Genomic DNA, 16,937 nt, shown 5'->3' on the forward strand with positions numbered 1-16,937 from the left:
CATATAAGTAGAATGTGGAGAGTTTCTCAACCAGAGGAGAAAAGCTTCAAAGTTGAAAATGATGAGTACATAAGGAAAGAATAAGTTTAGAGCCATAAGGTAACAAAGAGAAATTATTTTCTGTTGGGGCTAAGAAAGGATTGAGTATCTAGCTATCTAGCATTGTTTCAGGACTTAAGTATGATGTGATGTACACCTTAAGATAGGGACAGAAAGTGCAAGCAGAGGAAGTAGTCTTAAATGCCTTTCTCAGAAGTTTGAGCTTGATTCTGAAGGTCTATTTTTGAGAAAGGGAATGATTAAAGTATATCTCTACCAAATCCATATTTTGGCCCAGTCCTATTTTCTGAACTCCAGACCTGTATCTCCAACTACTTACTAATCAGCTCTACCTGGAAGTTCACAGGAAAGTATATTTCAGCATGTCTTAAACTAACTCGTGTCTTTGCTAATTTCTGCCACCCACTTCTGTTACCAAGTCCAAGCTTGCTCTGCTTGCCGCAAAACAGGTCAAGAAATCCAAGTGACAAGGTGTTGAGGCAAGGAATATGACTTTATTCAGAAAGTCGACTGACCGAGAGGATGGCAGGCTAATGTCTCAAAATAACTGTCTTGTCAGGGAGGGAATCCATGTTCTTTTATGGAAGCAGGAAAAAAAGCAATGAGGCACTAAAGTCAAAAGGCAGAATAGAGAGGGAAAGGCCAAGAGAACACACTGGTCACAGAAAACACTCTATTTCAACAACACAAGAGATGACTCTACACATGGACATCACCAGATGGTCAATACCAAAATCAGATTGATTATATTATTTGCAGCCAAAGATAGAGAAGCTCTATACAGTCACCTTGTGCACACCAAGACCCAGGAGAAAGGAGCAGTGACCCCACAAGAGACTGACCCAGACTTTCCCATGAGTGTCCAGGAGTCTGCAGTGGAGACATGGGTCGACAGTGGCCTGCTGCAAGGTCAGGAGCACTGAGTGGCATTGCCTGCATGGGACCATATGAAGGAGGTCACCATTATCTTCATTACTTATACCATAGTTTGACTTCAGGTCAAACAACAGGGAGGGAACACAGCCCCACCCATCAACAGAAAACTGGACTGAAGATTTACTGAGCACAGCCCCACCCATCAGAACCAGTTTCCCCCTCAGTTAGTCTCTCCCATCAGGAAGCTTCCATAAGCCCATCCTTATCTATCACAGGGCAGACAGAATGAAAACCACAGTCACAGACAACTAATCAAATTGATCGCATGGACCACAGCCTTGTCTAATTCAATGAAACTAGGAGCCATGCCACGTAGGGCCACCCAAGATGGTCAGGTCATGGTGGAGAGTTCTGACAAAACATGGTCCACTGGAGAAGAGAATGGCAAGCCACTTCAGAATTCTTGCCTTGAAAACCCCATGAATAGCATGAAAAGGCAAAGAGATAGGACACTGAAAGATGAACTCCAAGGGAGATCAGAGAAATAACTCCAGAAAGAATGAAGAGATGGAGCCAAGGAAAAAAAAAAAAACACCCAGTTATGGATGTGACTGGTGATGGAAGTCAAGTCTAGTGTTGTAAAGAGCAAAATGCATAGGAACCTGGAATGTTAGGTCCATGAACCAAGGCAAATTGGAAGTGGTCAGACAGAAGACGGCATGAGTGAACATTGACATTTTAGGAATTAGTGAACTAAAATGGACTGTAATGGGTGAATTTAACTCAGATGATCATTACATCTACTACTGTGGGCAAGAATCCCTTAGAAGAAATGGAGTAGCCATTACAGTCAACAAGAGTCCAGAATGCAGTACTTGGATGCAATCTCAAAAACAACAAAATGATCTCTCTTTGTTTCCAAGGCAAACCATTCATTATCACAGTAATCCAAGTCTATGCTTCATCCAGTAATGCTAAAGAAGCTGAAGTTGAACAGTTCTATAAAGACCTATAAGACCTTCTAGAACTAACAACCCCCCAAAATGTCCATTTCATTATAAAGGACTGGAATGCAAAAGTAGGAAGTCAAGAGACACCTAGAATGACAGGCAAATTTGCCCTTGGAGTACAAACCAAAGCAGGTAAAAGGTTAACAAGTTTTGCCAAGAGAACACACTTGTCATAGCAAACACCCTCTTTCAACAACACAAGAGAAGATTCTACACATGGACGCCACCAGACAGTTCATACCAAAATCATGTTGATTATATTGTTTGCAGCCAAGATGGAGAAGCTCTACATGGTCAACAAAAATAAGACTGGGAGCTGACTGCGACTCAGATCATGAACTCCTTATTGCCAAATTCAGACTTAAATTGAAGAAAGTAGGGAAAACCACTATCCCATTCAAGTATGACCTAAATAAAATCCCTTACAAGTATACAGTGGAAGTGACGAATAGATTCAAGGGATTAGATATGATAGAGTGCCTGAAGAACTATGGACAGAGCTTCATAACATGATACAGGAGATGGTGATCTAAACTATCTCCAAGAAGAAGAAATGCAAAAAGGCAAAATGATCGTCTGAGGAGGCCCTACAAACAGCTGAAAAGTAGAAGAGATAAGAAAGCCTTCCTCAGTGATTGATGCAAAGAAACTGAGGAAACAATAGAATGGGAAAAAATCAGAGATCTCTTCAAGAAAATGAGGCATAAAGGGAACATTTCATGTAAACATAGGCACAATAAAGGACAGAAACAGTATTAAGAAGCAGAAGATATTAAAAAGAGATGGCAAGAATACACAGAACTGTACAAAAAAGATCTTCATGACTCAGATAACAATGATGGTGTGATCACTCACCTAGAGCCAGACATCCTGGAGTGTAAAGTCAAGTGGGCTTTAGAAAGCATCACTACAAACAAAGCTAGTGGAGGTGATGGAATTCCAGCTGAACTATTTCAAATCCTAAAAGATGATGCTGTGAAAGTGCTGCATTCAGTATGCCAGGAAATTTGGAAAACTCAGCAGTGGCCCCAGGACTGGAAAAGGTCCGTTTTCATTCCAATCCCAAAGGTAATGCCAAAGAATGTTCAAACTACTGTACAATTGCACTCATTTAGCCTACTAGCAACATGATGCTCAAAATCCTTCAAGCTAGGCTTCAACAGTATGTGAACAGAAGGAAAGGCAATGAGTAACTAAAGTGAAAAATAGCCATCAGTCTTATAAAACATCTCTGGGAATGGCAAGCATCAGGGAAAGAAAGTGAAATTGTTAGCCACTCAGTTGTGTCTGATTCTTTGCAACCCCGTGGGCTGTAGCCCACCAGGCTAATCTGTCCATAGAATTTTCCAGGCTAAAATCCTAGAATGGGTTGCCATTTCCTTCTCCAGGGAATCAGGGAAGGGATATGTTAATCTCTTCTTTTTACAGGTGGACAGGGTCTGATTCTCTGTGAGCTGAACAAAGGCACTTTAGTTTAACAGTCAGACAGGGGCGGGACCTCTTAGATAGGCCATTATTGAATGATTATGATAACAGCAAGGTAAAGCAAGTCAAAAGCAGAGACATTACTTTGCCAACAAAAGTCCGTCTAGTCAAGGCTATGGTTTTTCCAGTAGTCCTATATGGATGTGAGAGTTGGTCTATGAAGAAGGCTGAGTGCCGAGGAATAGATGCTTTTGAACTGTGGTGTTGGAGAAGACTCTTGAGAATCCCTTGGACTGCAAGGAGATCCAACTAGTCCATTCTAAAGAAGATCAGTCCTGGGTGTTCTCTGGAAGGAATGATGCTAAAGCTGAAACTCCAGTACTTTGGCCACCTCATGCGAAGAGTTGACTCACTGGAAATGACTCTGATGCTGGGAGGGATTGGGAGCAGGAGGAGAAGGGGACGACAGAGGATGAGATGGCTGGATGGCATCACTGACTCAATGGACATGAGTTTGAGTGAACTACGGGAGTTGGTAATGGACAGGGAGGCCTGGCATGCTGCAATTCATGGGGTCGCAAAGAGTTGGACGCGACTCAGTGACTGAACTGACTGACTGACTGAAAGCAAGTCAAGGAAATAGTTCCAACATGGAGTCAGAATTGGTTCTTCTCTGCAACATTACCACTCCCTATCAAAATCTTGCTCTTCATTATGTAAATAGCATCTACCAAATTTTCCAAGCCAGAAATCTAATCATTCATGACCCCTCTCTCTCCTTAGTCTCTGAAGCCAACAAATCATTTAGTAATGGCTTTATCTTTGTTGTTTCTATGTACGCATCCCCACTGCTACTATTCATTACAGCATTATGCCTAAGAACACAGACTTGGAGCCTGACAGATTGGGTTCCCCTCTGTGCTCTATCTATACCTTACTACGGAGAAGGCAATGGCACCCCACTCCAGTACTCTTGCCTGGAAAATCCCATGGGAGGAGGAGCCTGGTCAGCTGCAGTCCATGGGGTCGCTAAGAGTTGGACACGACTGAGCGACTTCACTTTCACTTTTCACTTTCATGCATTGGAGAAGGAAATGGCAACCCACTCCAGTGTTCTTGCCTGGAGAATCCCAGGAACAGGGGAGCCTGGTGGGCTGCCGTCTATGGGGTTGCACAGAGTCAGACAAGACTGAAGCGACTTAGCAGCAGCAGCAGCATACCTTACTAGCTGTGTGATCTTGAGAAAGTTATGCAACATGTCTATGCCTCAATTCCCTGATGTATACAATGGGGATTATAACTGTAATTTTCATGGTTGTTGTGAGGATTAAATGAGTCATTATATGAATGTATTTAGACTTTGGTGTTTGGTTTTATTGTATGACCATCTCTTTCCTGGAATACTGAACTGTCTACTAACTGGTCTTCTAATTGAAAGTTCTAATCCATTTTAAGTCCCTTTTCCAAAATGAAGCCAAAGGAATCTCTCTAAAATGGATATGTGAATAGTTTTTTTGCAATTCTCTAAAAGGACATTTGATTGCCTTCATTATAAGGTTCAAATTTCTTATAATGTGACCTTTAAGTGAGCCCTGAGAACCCTTCAGCATGTCTCCCCACTCTGCTCTCCCTGGCCATTTAAGTCATACCAACACTTTTGATTCTCTAATGCACTTAATGGCTCTGAACTTTGGTGCTCAAACACACTCTTACCTCTGACTAGACCACTCTTTACCTCCTGTTTGCTTGCCTAAATCTTATCCATAATGTTTTTGCCACACCTGGAGAATGTGTATGTGGGCAGAAGAAAGATTCAGAAAGAGCTACCAATGTGATGGCGTTGTTCAGTCCCTCAGTCACGTCTGACTCTTTGTGGCCCCATGGACTGCGGTATGCCAGGCTTCCCTGTCCTTCACTGTCTCCTGGAGTTTGCTCAAATTCATGTCCATTGAGTCAGTGATGCCATCTAACCATCTCATCCTGTGTCGCCCCCTTCTCCTCCTGCCTTCAGTGGTTCCTAGCCTCAGGGTCTTTTCCAATGAGTTGGCTCTTCCCATCAGGTGGCCAAAGTATTAGAGCTTCAGCATACTAGTGTGATAGGAAGCAAGTAAATGAAATTTGTCAGGGAGAGGGAAGGACCTGGGTCAGAAACTGCTGTCAGCTGAAGACAGGAACTGAGACTTGACCACTGGCTTTGACAACATTATTTCTCTAATCACTCACTAAAGAAATAATCAATATTTTTAAGTAGGAATTTCTATATACTATAGTATAATTTTCAAAGCAGAATATACACTCTTTATGTATATGTAATGTAGGAATCTTACAATAAAACTGTATATAAAAATAAATTCCAAATTTTATACTGTCGTTCAATTGAGAATAGTTTCTGCACTGAGAAATCCAGTATAGATAACAAGCAAGAAAGGTAAGGTAAGTTCAAATTAATTCAAATCTCATAGGATAGCAAAAGGTAAGAGTTAGTCCATTATGATGTTTCTGCTTAAATATTAATATTTCTCCAGGTATGACAAGTACATGCCAACCATTGTTGTAAGCAACTTTTTATTCTATTTCTTTATTGTTAATATACTTTGAGTACATATTCTCTTTGCACCTAAAAATCTTTTCTTCTTTGTCTGCTGCATCAAATCCAAGGACTTTCTCTGCTTTTAACCAAACAAACAAACTTGTTACTAGAAATTTTATTTTAAATGCCAGGCAAAATGAAATGATAGTTCAAGTCCAGCCATTGCCATTAATGGAATAATGTCCTTATATTAGCAGATATTTAGAGAGTGAATATATAAAACATATATACATGTAATGGATATTAAAAGATATATTAAGAGGTATTTGTAGAGATTGTGGTCAGAAAGACCAAACAACTATGATTAGTGGTATTGTTTTCGCTTCCTATAATTGCTAATTATAAGAATACTTAATGGAGACAAATATCAACTCTGAGGATACTTTATTATTCCAAATAGAGCAAATATAGACCTGCTATATAAAGTTCATTTCCTTACCAAGAGAAAAAATTTTTTGGATTTGATATACACATATATATCTGATATATAGGTGTATTTATTAATACAATTATATAAATGTATTTTCTAAGATTTTCATGTATTCTCTTGCTGTTATTTTTTTATACAGTATTATCCTTGACAAATCAATCTATAATAAAGTTTACTATAGCCGTAATAGAAATCTTTTCAGCTATCCTCTCAATTCATTGGTTTTGTTGATATGAGAACTAATAAAAATCAAAGTGCCTAGAAATAATCATGTAACTTATTGTCAGGAATGCATATATGATAGAACTTAAATATTTAGAAATTGAAATGTGGCTAAAATATAATCTTGACTAGTTTAATTCCTCTACAGTGTTGAAATCAAACCATTTAAGGAAGATAGTTACTAAATACTATAATTTTGAAGGAAAATCAGTGTACATTCTGCTGGTTAAAAGCTATACATTCCATTTTCTCTCTATCCCACTTTTCCTGCTGTGATTTAGTTCTTTTCTCTTGACCTTTACTCAGATGAAATAGGAAATAACTCCTTACTGCCACTCATACAATATCCCTGGAATGATTTTGGCTTATGACCTTTAAATGATGGGGATAAATAAAATGAATCACATCTCCTCGCTTGGACCTGATCTGTGGGTCAACGTATGTTTGCTTTTCATCTGTATGAAAATGCTTTAGGCTATGATTGCCATGGAGTAGGTGAAATCAGCTGAAGAATGGGCAGGTGCCAAATGAGTCAGGCAGGAGATGAAATGATGATATGAAATGGGAAAGCTGAGAAGTGGGGAATTCTTTGTAAGGGATGCTGATTGCTTGTGATCACTTGCCTTTCCATGGTTGAATGGCAGTGTGTAAGGACAGTGTGCAAATGCCTGGACCATTAAGGGCAGAAGACCTGTGCAGAATGCTGGAAAGAGCTTCCTTGACAGTGACATGGCTGTGAGAACAGGGCTTGAAACTGAATGAAAATGCCTCGTTGCTTCCATAGCATTTCATCCCCCATGAAGAAGGGATTTTTCTGGAAGCACCTTTTTAACACTGAGGATGATTTTGCCAATTAAAAAAACATAGGCACTTTTAGAATTTCCACTGCCAAACTGTTTGATATGTTGAGTCCTATCCTTAACTTTTAAAAAAAAAATACGTGTTTCATAAAGCTTAATGGTATTTACAGAGATATAAAAGTTGCGTATCTAGCCAAGGTTATTTGGTGTTTGAAATCAAGTATGATATTTTCCTGCGAAATCCCAAGATTATTAACATTGCTTTAGTCAGCATTAATAGGAGAAACATGCCAGTAAGATGAAAATTAATTTACAGTTGAATGCTTTATGTCAGGAGACAACTTGCCTGATAACAGTTATTTGAAACAGAGCATATTCTAAGCACATTGCCTGCTGCTTTTTCTTGGCTGTAGATATTGATGAGTGTGGGACTGGGAGGCATAGCTGTGCCAATGACACCATTTGCTTTAACTTGGATGGTGGATATGATTGCCGATGTCCTCATGGAAAGAACTGCACAGGGGATTGCATCCACGATGGAAAAATTAAGCACAACAGTCAGATTTGGGTGCTAGAAAATGACCGGTGTTCCGTGTGTTCATGTCAGGTTCGTATAAACAAAACATTGTAACCATTTTTATCAAGATGTAATTTGCATGTATTTCAAGTGTACGGCTTGATAAACAAATGCATACATCTGATTAACCTCTGCACAATTAATATAACATAACATTTTTGCCTACGCAAACTGGCTAGCCTCTGCCCTTTCTTAACCCCATAGCCCCAGACACAAGTAAACAGTTTCCTGTTTCTATAGATTAGATTTGTATTTTCTACAGCCTCATATAAGTGGAATCATACAACACAGTTGACCTTCCATATCTGCAGGAACCACATTCATGGATTCAGCCAACTGTGGATCAAAAATACTTGAGAAAAAAAATTCCAGAAAGTTCTGAAAAGCAAAACTTTCATTTTCCTGACCCCAGCAACTTTTTACATAAGTTTTACATTATATTAGATATTATAAGTAATCTATAAATAATTTAAAGTATATGGGAGATTATGTATAGGTTATATGCAAATACTATGCCATTTTATATAAGGGACTTCAGCATCCATGGATTTTGGTATCCACCTGCAACCTGGAAATAATCCCCCAGGTATATGAGATGAAAACTATACTTATTCTTTTGTGTCTCACATTTGTCTCAGCATTATGCTTTAACACTCAATTATATTCATTACCTGTATAAGTAACCTATCCCTTTTTATTACTGAATAGTGTTCCTTTGTACAGAAATACCACAATGTGTTTATCTATTCAGTGATAAAATTTTGATTCTAATTAAGCTAATGTTTTTATAGTCACAATATCATATTTGAATGAATGCATAAATGAAGCCAGAATGAACATGCTATGACCTGCAAGTGAAAACACACCTATTTGGGTTATATTTCAGTTTTAGAGAGGTGTTCTGTGTACCCAGTTGATAATAGAAATTTAAATTATAATTAAATAATAATACCAAGGACTCAACTATTATTAAGAAATTGATAACAGCTTGTACAAATTATAAGGTTAACATATCTATAAACTTAATAATATGTAAAACTTGATGACTACCTACCAAATATAAACATACAGTCCCTTACACAGGACAAACTTTAGTTAGTATTCAAATTACAAGTACATAAAAATTTATATATGCATACACGAATTTATTTGCACATAAGAGCCATGCAGTGGTTATCATTCTATATAAAATTTTTCTTCCAATCAAGTCATTTAAATGTAATGTGCAGAAAGAAAATTGGAAGTTCTCCAGCTTGAGTAATTTCTGGTTGTTAGCTACAAATAGGAATTTTAAAGAAAATCAGTTATATTGAGAAGACAGTGTGAGTTATCGCAAACTTCCAAATCAACATCTGAAATTATAGGTGTGCCGATGCTCACTCAGTTGTGTCTGGCCCTTTGTGGCCCCATGGACAGTAACCCACCAGGCTCCTCTGTCCATGGGATTTCCCAGGCAAGAATACTGGGGTGGGTTGCCATATCCTCCTCCAGGGGATCTTCCCGGCCCAGGGATGGAACCCATGTCTCTTGCATCTCCTGCATTAACTGGCAGATTCTTTAACACTAGCACCACCTGGGAAGCCCAATTTTAGATATATTATGTAATATATATGTATATATAGAGAGATATATAATTATGAATATAGATATATTATGAATATATCTATATATATTCCCCTGGAGGATGAAATGGTAGCCCACTGCAATGTTGCTTCCTGGAGAATCCTCATGGACAGAGGAGCCTGGCAGGCTATGGTCCAGAGGCTCACAAAGAGTCGGACATGAATGAAGTGACTTAGCACAGCACAGCACATATATATAATGTATATATAGATGTTTATATACATAGGTACTCACACATACAGACACACCCATGTACATATGATATCAGTATATTGAGAAACAGAGGCTTTTGGTAACTACTTTTTCTCCTTGTCATACAGAATGGATTTGTAATGTGTCGACGGATGGTCTGTGACTGTGAGAATCCCACAGTTGATCTTTTCTGCTGCCCTGAATGTGACCCAAGGTTGAGCAGTCAGTGCCTCCATCAAAACGGGGAAACCTTGTACAATAGTGGTGACACCTGGGTTCAGAACTGCCAGCAGTGCCGCTGCCTGGTAAGTTTGGCTACCTAAAGTTCAGGAAACATTTCGCCCAGAATCAAGATAGGAAAGCAACCTTCCCTGCCCCTCCACCAATAGTCAGTACCCGGCCATAGCGTTGGAAGTTACAAAAGGTGAACCTATTATGATGACAAAGTGATGGCTTTGCATTCAGGACCTGAGGAGGAGTATCCAGGGGTAGAGGCAGTATACCATGCCATGTCAGTCTTTCAGGACGGTCTCCAGAGCTCCAAAGAAAAGGCTGTCCTCACTTTCCCAATCCCACTCAGCCTAAAGTGAAAGAAAGTGAAGTCGCTCAGTCATGTCCGACTCTTTGCAACCCCATGGACTGTAGCCTACCGGGCTCCTCTGTCCATGGGATTTTCTGGGCAAAGGTACTGGAGTGGGTTGCCATTTCCTTCTCCAGAGGATCTTCCTGACCCAGGGATCGAACCCAGATCTACCTGCATTGCAGACAGACGCTTCACCCTCTGAGCCACTAGGGAAGCAACTCAGCCTAGGTTTACTCAAAAACAATTATGAACAGAACAATGGCATTCAAAAAAAATCCTTTTTTCCAAGTAAACCTTTTGTTAATCCATTTCTGTCAATTATGCTTTGACTTAAAAAAACAAAGACAAAAAAATAATACTATTTTTCTTTCTAAAAATTGTTACTGCCAATGCTATTCCGGCAGGAACCCTGTTATACACATAGTTTGAATTTGCAGTAAATATTAGAATGTTAGATTTGAATGTGTATATATATATATATAAAACTTCTGCTGGAAACAATAGAAAATAAAGACTTGATAAGAAGACCCCAGTCATTTTTCATGTGGCCGAATTTTCTGCTTCTTTCTATGGTGTAAATGAAAATTCATCTACATGTCTTTATAGAAGAAAGTTTCATAGATCCTAGTCTTAAAGTTAGGACTAGTTTCCTTTCTATTTGTGTGAGGATATTTTTAAGGCAATGCTTTTTTGTTGCTTCCTTTTTATACTTTCAACCCAAAAATCAATTGAAAGAGCAAGGTCAGTTTTGTGCCTGAGGCTGCTTTCATCTCCCAAGACCATGAGACTCAGAATTATGAAGAAAATAGGAAGTAAATTTTAGGTGGGAACTAAATTTTAAAAACAGCCAATTCACACAATTTTCCCATGTGGAATAAAAATGACTGAAATCAGCTCCTAGTTTTGTTTTTTATTTTTCCAAAGTCCGTACACTGAGAAATGTATAAATGACAAAGAAAAACTGTCAAATTTCCTTCATATTTCGATTTAGTTTCTTGTCAGTGGACAAAACTTTCTTTTTGCAGAAGGGAATAAATGAGAAAGTAGGGTAAAAGATTGAAAGGAAGAAAAAAGCATCTCATAGGCAAAACAGCTAAGTAAAAATCTCTTCTGTAGTAAACAATTCTTTGTCATGGGAAAGAGAGGGCATGCCCATTTGATTGTTTTAAGGGAATTGGTTTTTACTTTCCTTTATTGCTATTCTTATTTAACCCATGAAGACTTTCATAATCCATCTACAGTATAGATCTCATGTGTGGATTCCCTACAAAATTCATGGCTGTGAAGGTCTAAGTATAAATGTCCATCAAAGAAATTGAGTAATTGAGTATTCAGTAAACACTATGTTCCCTCCCTTCCTCTCCCTCTACCCTTGTCCATCTGCTTTCCTTATAGCAAGGGGAAGTTGACTGTTGGCCCCTGCCTTGCCCAGAGGTGGAGTGTGAATTCACTGTCCTCCCTGAGAATGAGTGCTGCCCACGCTGTGTCACCGACCCTTGCCAGGCTGACACCATCCGCAATGACATCACCAAAACTTGCCTGGACGAGATGAATGTGGTTCGCTTCACTGGGTCCTCTTGGATCAAACATGGCACTGAGTGTACTCTCTGCCAGTGCAAGGTAAAACCCACTATATTCAAGTAGGGAGCACTTGGCCAGCTGTGCCCAGGAATCATAGATATTAATGTGGCCAGTGAGAAGCACCTTCATTTCTATTTACTGCTCAGAGACCACTCAGCTTAATTAGTGCCAAAACTGACTGTCCCATGCATCCTCTAATGCATTTTCAGGGAGGAGGAGGTGCTTTGTCTGAAACCATAATGATGGTTGTTTATATCACTGGAACAGAAAGAACCTATGTAAATTGCCCTAAAGCGTCTAACTGTACACACCTTTTAAAAAAATAGTACAAAACCAAGCTTCATGTTTCTTTCATGATAGAAGACAATATTATTTTATTGATTTTATCTAGTCTTTTTATGATATAAGGTATATCAACAAGGTAAGCATACTGCGTTTTCCAAAGTGAAAATCAGTATGGCAAAAATGGGCATATTTCTTGGTTTGTTGTGGTCAGTTACATTGAGTTGAAAAATTTAAGACTTGTTGTTTACCATATTTTATTCCTACAGCTGGAGAAAAATCATTATAAAGATTTTTCTTTTTATTCTCATAGGAAAATAAAGCATTATGTCTTTTACTTCATTGAGAACAAAAATACTGATAATGTAGACAGGGTATATAGAATTCAAAAATGGTAACAAAGTTGAAAGCTTTCTACTTTGGTTATGGTTCCTACAAATATTTGATTCAGTGGTCATTGTACTTCAGAGTCAAAGTTTTAGAATCAACACTAAAACTAATAATCTGGAAAGCTTAACAACAAGAAGAAAGCAAAGATGTCAGATTTTTCCCAGCATAGCACAGCCAGATATCTCTAACTGCTCTGGTTCTTTAAATGAACATTTCCATTTAAAAATTTTTTTCAGTAGAGCAATTTAATTCTGAGTCACATAGTACAAATTTCTTACTAGAGTGACTTGATGTAACAAGACAAAGAAATATGAAATGCTGTAAGTTTGAGATGCTATTATTATCTATTTCACACCAAAATTTCTAGCTCTTTCAATCAATGCAATTTGTCAGTCAAGCACAGCTTTTGGGGAGGAACATTTAGTGCAGTCTTCTAAAGGTGCATTAGCACATTTGAAAGTTACTTTTACTACAAAAAGTTACTAGCAATGTAAATGCAGGGCCACTTTAATATACATTTAATATGAATACATTTTGAGTGCATTATCTAGAAACTTCAGCATTAATGATTAATAGGGAAATACTTTCTGACATTTAATTGCCAAAGAAATTTGAATCTCTTTACACTCTTAATCTACTATTAGATTATTGTTCTGAGTAGTGACAACAAAAATATATACTGAGTGATGCAGTGTAAAACACACCAGATATAGCTCAGACAGATACTTCCAACAAGAAAAATGCAATCAGTAATAGGCAGAAAACATTACAGTATTTTCTGGGGGTAAAGAATGTGAATGAGCTTGTCATTCACTGCCTTACAAACAACTAGGATTTTTTGACTCCTAGTAGAATTGTTTCCAGAAAGTGTATTTTGGCATTAAATTCATTTCTTGTCAGATAACTGCCATTTCTCAGAAGTTACTATTTGATGCCATTTCCTTTTTCCCTTCTTATTGAGTTATAAGAATATGCTCAATGCTACCAAATGTATCCCTAATAGTCATTTTATTATATTTATTTTTTGCTATTTTAAAAATAAAATTTATGCCAAATAGGCTTGAGAGATTGCATTGGAGGTAAGCATTCTTCACAATTTGATACTGTCAAAGCACTATTTGCATTTACTGTCTCTCCATCCCACGACATCTGACTTATTGGTATAGTCAATAAATGCAAGTTGTGTGGGGTATTGTGCCAGGGTAGAACAATAACCAAAAACAGCAAAAATTGTTCCTGGAAATTTTTCCTCAGCAGGTTATCATCTAGAGCTCTGCTACCCGGTACTGTAGTCAGAAGCCACATGTGGTTATTTAAATTCATTGAAATTAAATTAAAAATCCAGTTCTTCAGTCACACGAGCCACATTTCAAGTCCTCACATGTGCTCGTGGCTATCATAGTAGACAGCACATGCAGAGAACAATTCTATCAGGGCAGAATATTCTATAGGAAAGCACTGGTCTAAACGTGAAGAATGGGGCCTCCGAAATCAGGCTACCTGGATTCGGAGCCTGGTCCACCACACGAGCAATGTCACCTCAAGGGACGTTTATAAATCTCTCTGTGACTCTGTTTTTCTCACCTAAAACTTGGAATAATAATATTACTTACATAAGAATAATTATATTACCTACTCGAGAAAGTTGCTTTAAGAATTAAGTGAAAAGGTCCTCACAAAAAGTTTCCTACACATTTCATACACATTCCGAGTAAGTGCTCAATAAATGTTGGCAGTTATTATTGTTGGTAGTCGACAACAGAAACATTAAGTCATGAAACAGATAGAGACAACATTACTGTGAAGGACGCTCTGAGGAAGAATGAACTGTGCTAAGAGGCTGTCCAACAAGTGAACCAGTTTTACTTCCTGAGGAATTAAGAGTTAGCTGGGAGAAACAGGGTTAAGAGCTTCCCTTTCCTTTTTAAAGATGTCTTTAAATTTAAATTGCTTAGGTTAAAAAAAAAATGTTTCCTTCACTTAGAAGTTGAATTCGCACCAAAAATGAATTACTAATACTGTCTTTCCTAAGTCTGATAAAAACTACACAACTCCAGAGAGCTTTCAGGCAATCATGCTTTGAGCTCCAGGCAATAAAGAGGGATGTACCCAGTTGATAAATAAGGAAGGAGGAGATATTAAAGGGTCAGGCAAGAATACTGGAATGGGTCGCCATTTCCTTCTCCAAGCAACCTTCCCAACCCAGGGATCGAAACCGAGACCCTGGCATTGTAGGCAGATTCTTTACCGTCTGAGCCACCAGGAGGCAAATAAAAAGTGAAAGTGTTAGTCACTCAGTAGTATCCAACTCTTTGCGACCCCATGGACTGTAGCCCGCGACCCCATGGACTGTAGCCCGCCAGGCTTCTCTGTCCATGTAATTCTCCAGGCAAGAATACTGGATTGGGTTGCCATTCCATTCTCCAGGGGATGCTCCTGACCCAGGGATCAGAACCCAGATTTCCTGCATTGCAAGCAGATTCTTTACCATCTGAGCCTCCAAGGAGTAATACAGTCAGAAGAGCTTAGTAGATCAAAAGAGAAGAAAGGATTATTCTATGAATACTGGAATGACTGGATAGCAATTTGAGGGATGTAAGTTGTATATATTAGTATGCTAGGTATCAAAACAATTCCCATGTGGGAAAGTGTTAGATATTAAAAATAAATCAAAATAAAGATAAGTAATCAAATATTTATCAAAATTCTAAAGGGAGATGCCTTTTCTAACTTAAAAGTGATAAAATACACCTCAAAAAATTTAGAGCTTCTATAGATAGACAAAATTAGCAAAGTATAAAATCACAACTAAAGACTGGAAAAATATGTTCAGCAGATATGATATCTTTATTAGATTAAAAACATGAAAATTAAGAATACTTATTTTCCCATAAATAGCAGAGGATGAATAAACAATTCACTAAAATATACAACTATTTAAAAAGAGGAGAGCATTCAGCTTTTAAATAATTGAAACAAATATAAACTAACATAATGATTTATTATTTCTATATACTACAATAAAAAAAATTCACAATAATTTCCAATGTTAACAGTAATATAGTGGAATTGTAGTTCTTTTGCAGTGTTAGTGACACTGAAAAATACAATCAAGAGCCACACATATACCTCCTAGTCCCATCCCCATCTCCACAGAAATATCCAGAAAATCTTATTAATCCCGAGTCTCAGAATCCAACCAAAAGAAATAATCTAAAATATGGAACAAACTGTGTGCATCATAATATTCACCTCAACATTAATTGGCATGCAGAATCAAAAAGAAACCAAAATAGCCAACAATGGAAAGATGGTTAAATAAATTATGATGAGGGCATGGCAACCTACTCCAATATTCTTGCCTTGAGAATCTGCACGGACAGAGAAGCCTGGTGGGCTACAGTCCATGGAGTCGTGAAGAGTCAGACACAACTGAGCAGCTAAGCACACAGCATCTGATGTAACATAAACTCCAGGAGGTGGTGAAGGACAGGGAGGTATGGAGTGCTACAGTCCATGGGGTCACAGAGTGGGACATGATTGAGTGACTGAACAACAACAAAATCTAACATATAATACTACAACTATACATTTTATGTAAATACATGATTGCATTGTTCAATCATTCAAGTACCAACAATTCTTATAATAAAAATTAAGATAAAAATACTCTGTGTGATTATATATGCACTTCGATTACAAGAAGGCTGAAAATAGAGAAATAAATGAAATCTATGAGGATATACTAAAATATTGATCATTGTGGAATTTAAAATATATTCATTTTTGTGTAGACTATTTATAGACAGGGAAGCCTGGTGTGCTGCAGAGCATGGGGTCACAAAGAGACGACAGCAACTGAACAACAACAATTTATAGCACATATGTGTACATATATTATACATATATATATTTATTCTATCTGTTATATAATTTATAAACATTAATTATTAACTTTTGTAAAAATTTTATTAAATATATATGCTAATAAAATATTTTATGCTTTGTGTGTATTATATAAAAACATTTTACTGAAAGCTGAAAGTCAACTGTCTTCTAATCTTGATTTTATAGAGTTTATCAGAATGCAAACACTGATGAGGACTCCTTTACCAATAAAATATAGCCAGAAATAACAAGGTGTTAAGGAAACTTACTGTTATTATGTAAAAATAATTAGATTTTTATTGTTATGGCAGTGGATGGTCACTATTCCTAGCAACCTGAGTTTCAGTGGAACACCTTTTATTCTAGGTTTCATCAAGGTAATGTTTGTTAAGGTGAAATACATAGCGA

General features: G+C 37.7%; 1 protein-coding gene across 3 annotated transcripts in view; it reads left to right on the plus strand.

Moving 5' to 3' along the window:
- The window catches only part of LOC120861347 (protein kinase C-binding protein NELL2), a 382,658-nt gene that overhangs the window by 360,493 nt on the left and 5,228 nt on the right, over positions 1 to 16,937 (plus strand). For all 3 annotated transcript variants that reach the window (XM_040236996.1, XM_040236994.1, XM_040236995.1), the window contains 3 exons: positions 7,827 to 8,020; positions 9,934 to 10,110; positions 11,784 to 12,008. In XM_040236996.1, coding sequence (XP_040092930.1) covers positions 7,827 to 8,020; positions 9,934 to 10,110; positions 11,784 to 12,008 — 596 coding nt within the window. The remainder of the gene's footprint in view (positions 1 to 7,826; positions 8,021 to 9,933; positions 10,111 to 11,783; positions 12,009 to 16,937) is intronic.

The sequence above is a fragment of the Oryx dammah genome, unplaced genomic scaffold, assembly GCF_014754425.2.
Source record: "Oryx dammah isolate SB20612 unplaced genomic scaffold, SCBI_Odam_1.1 HiC_scaffold_11232, whole genome shotgun sequence".
Taxonomy (NCBI): Eukaryota; Metazoa; Chordata; class Mammalia; order Artiodactyla; family Bovidae; genus Oryx; species Oryx dammah.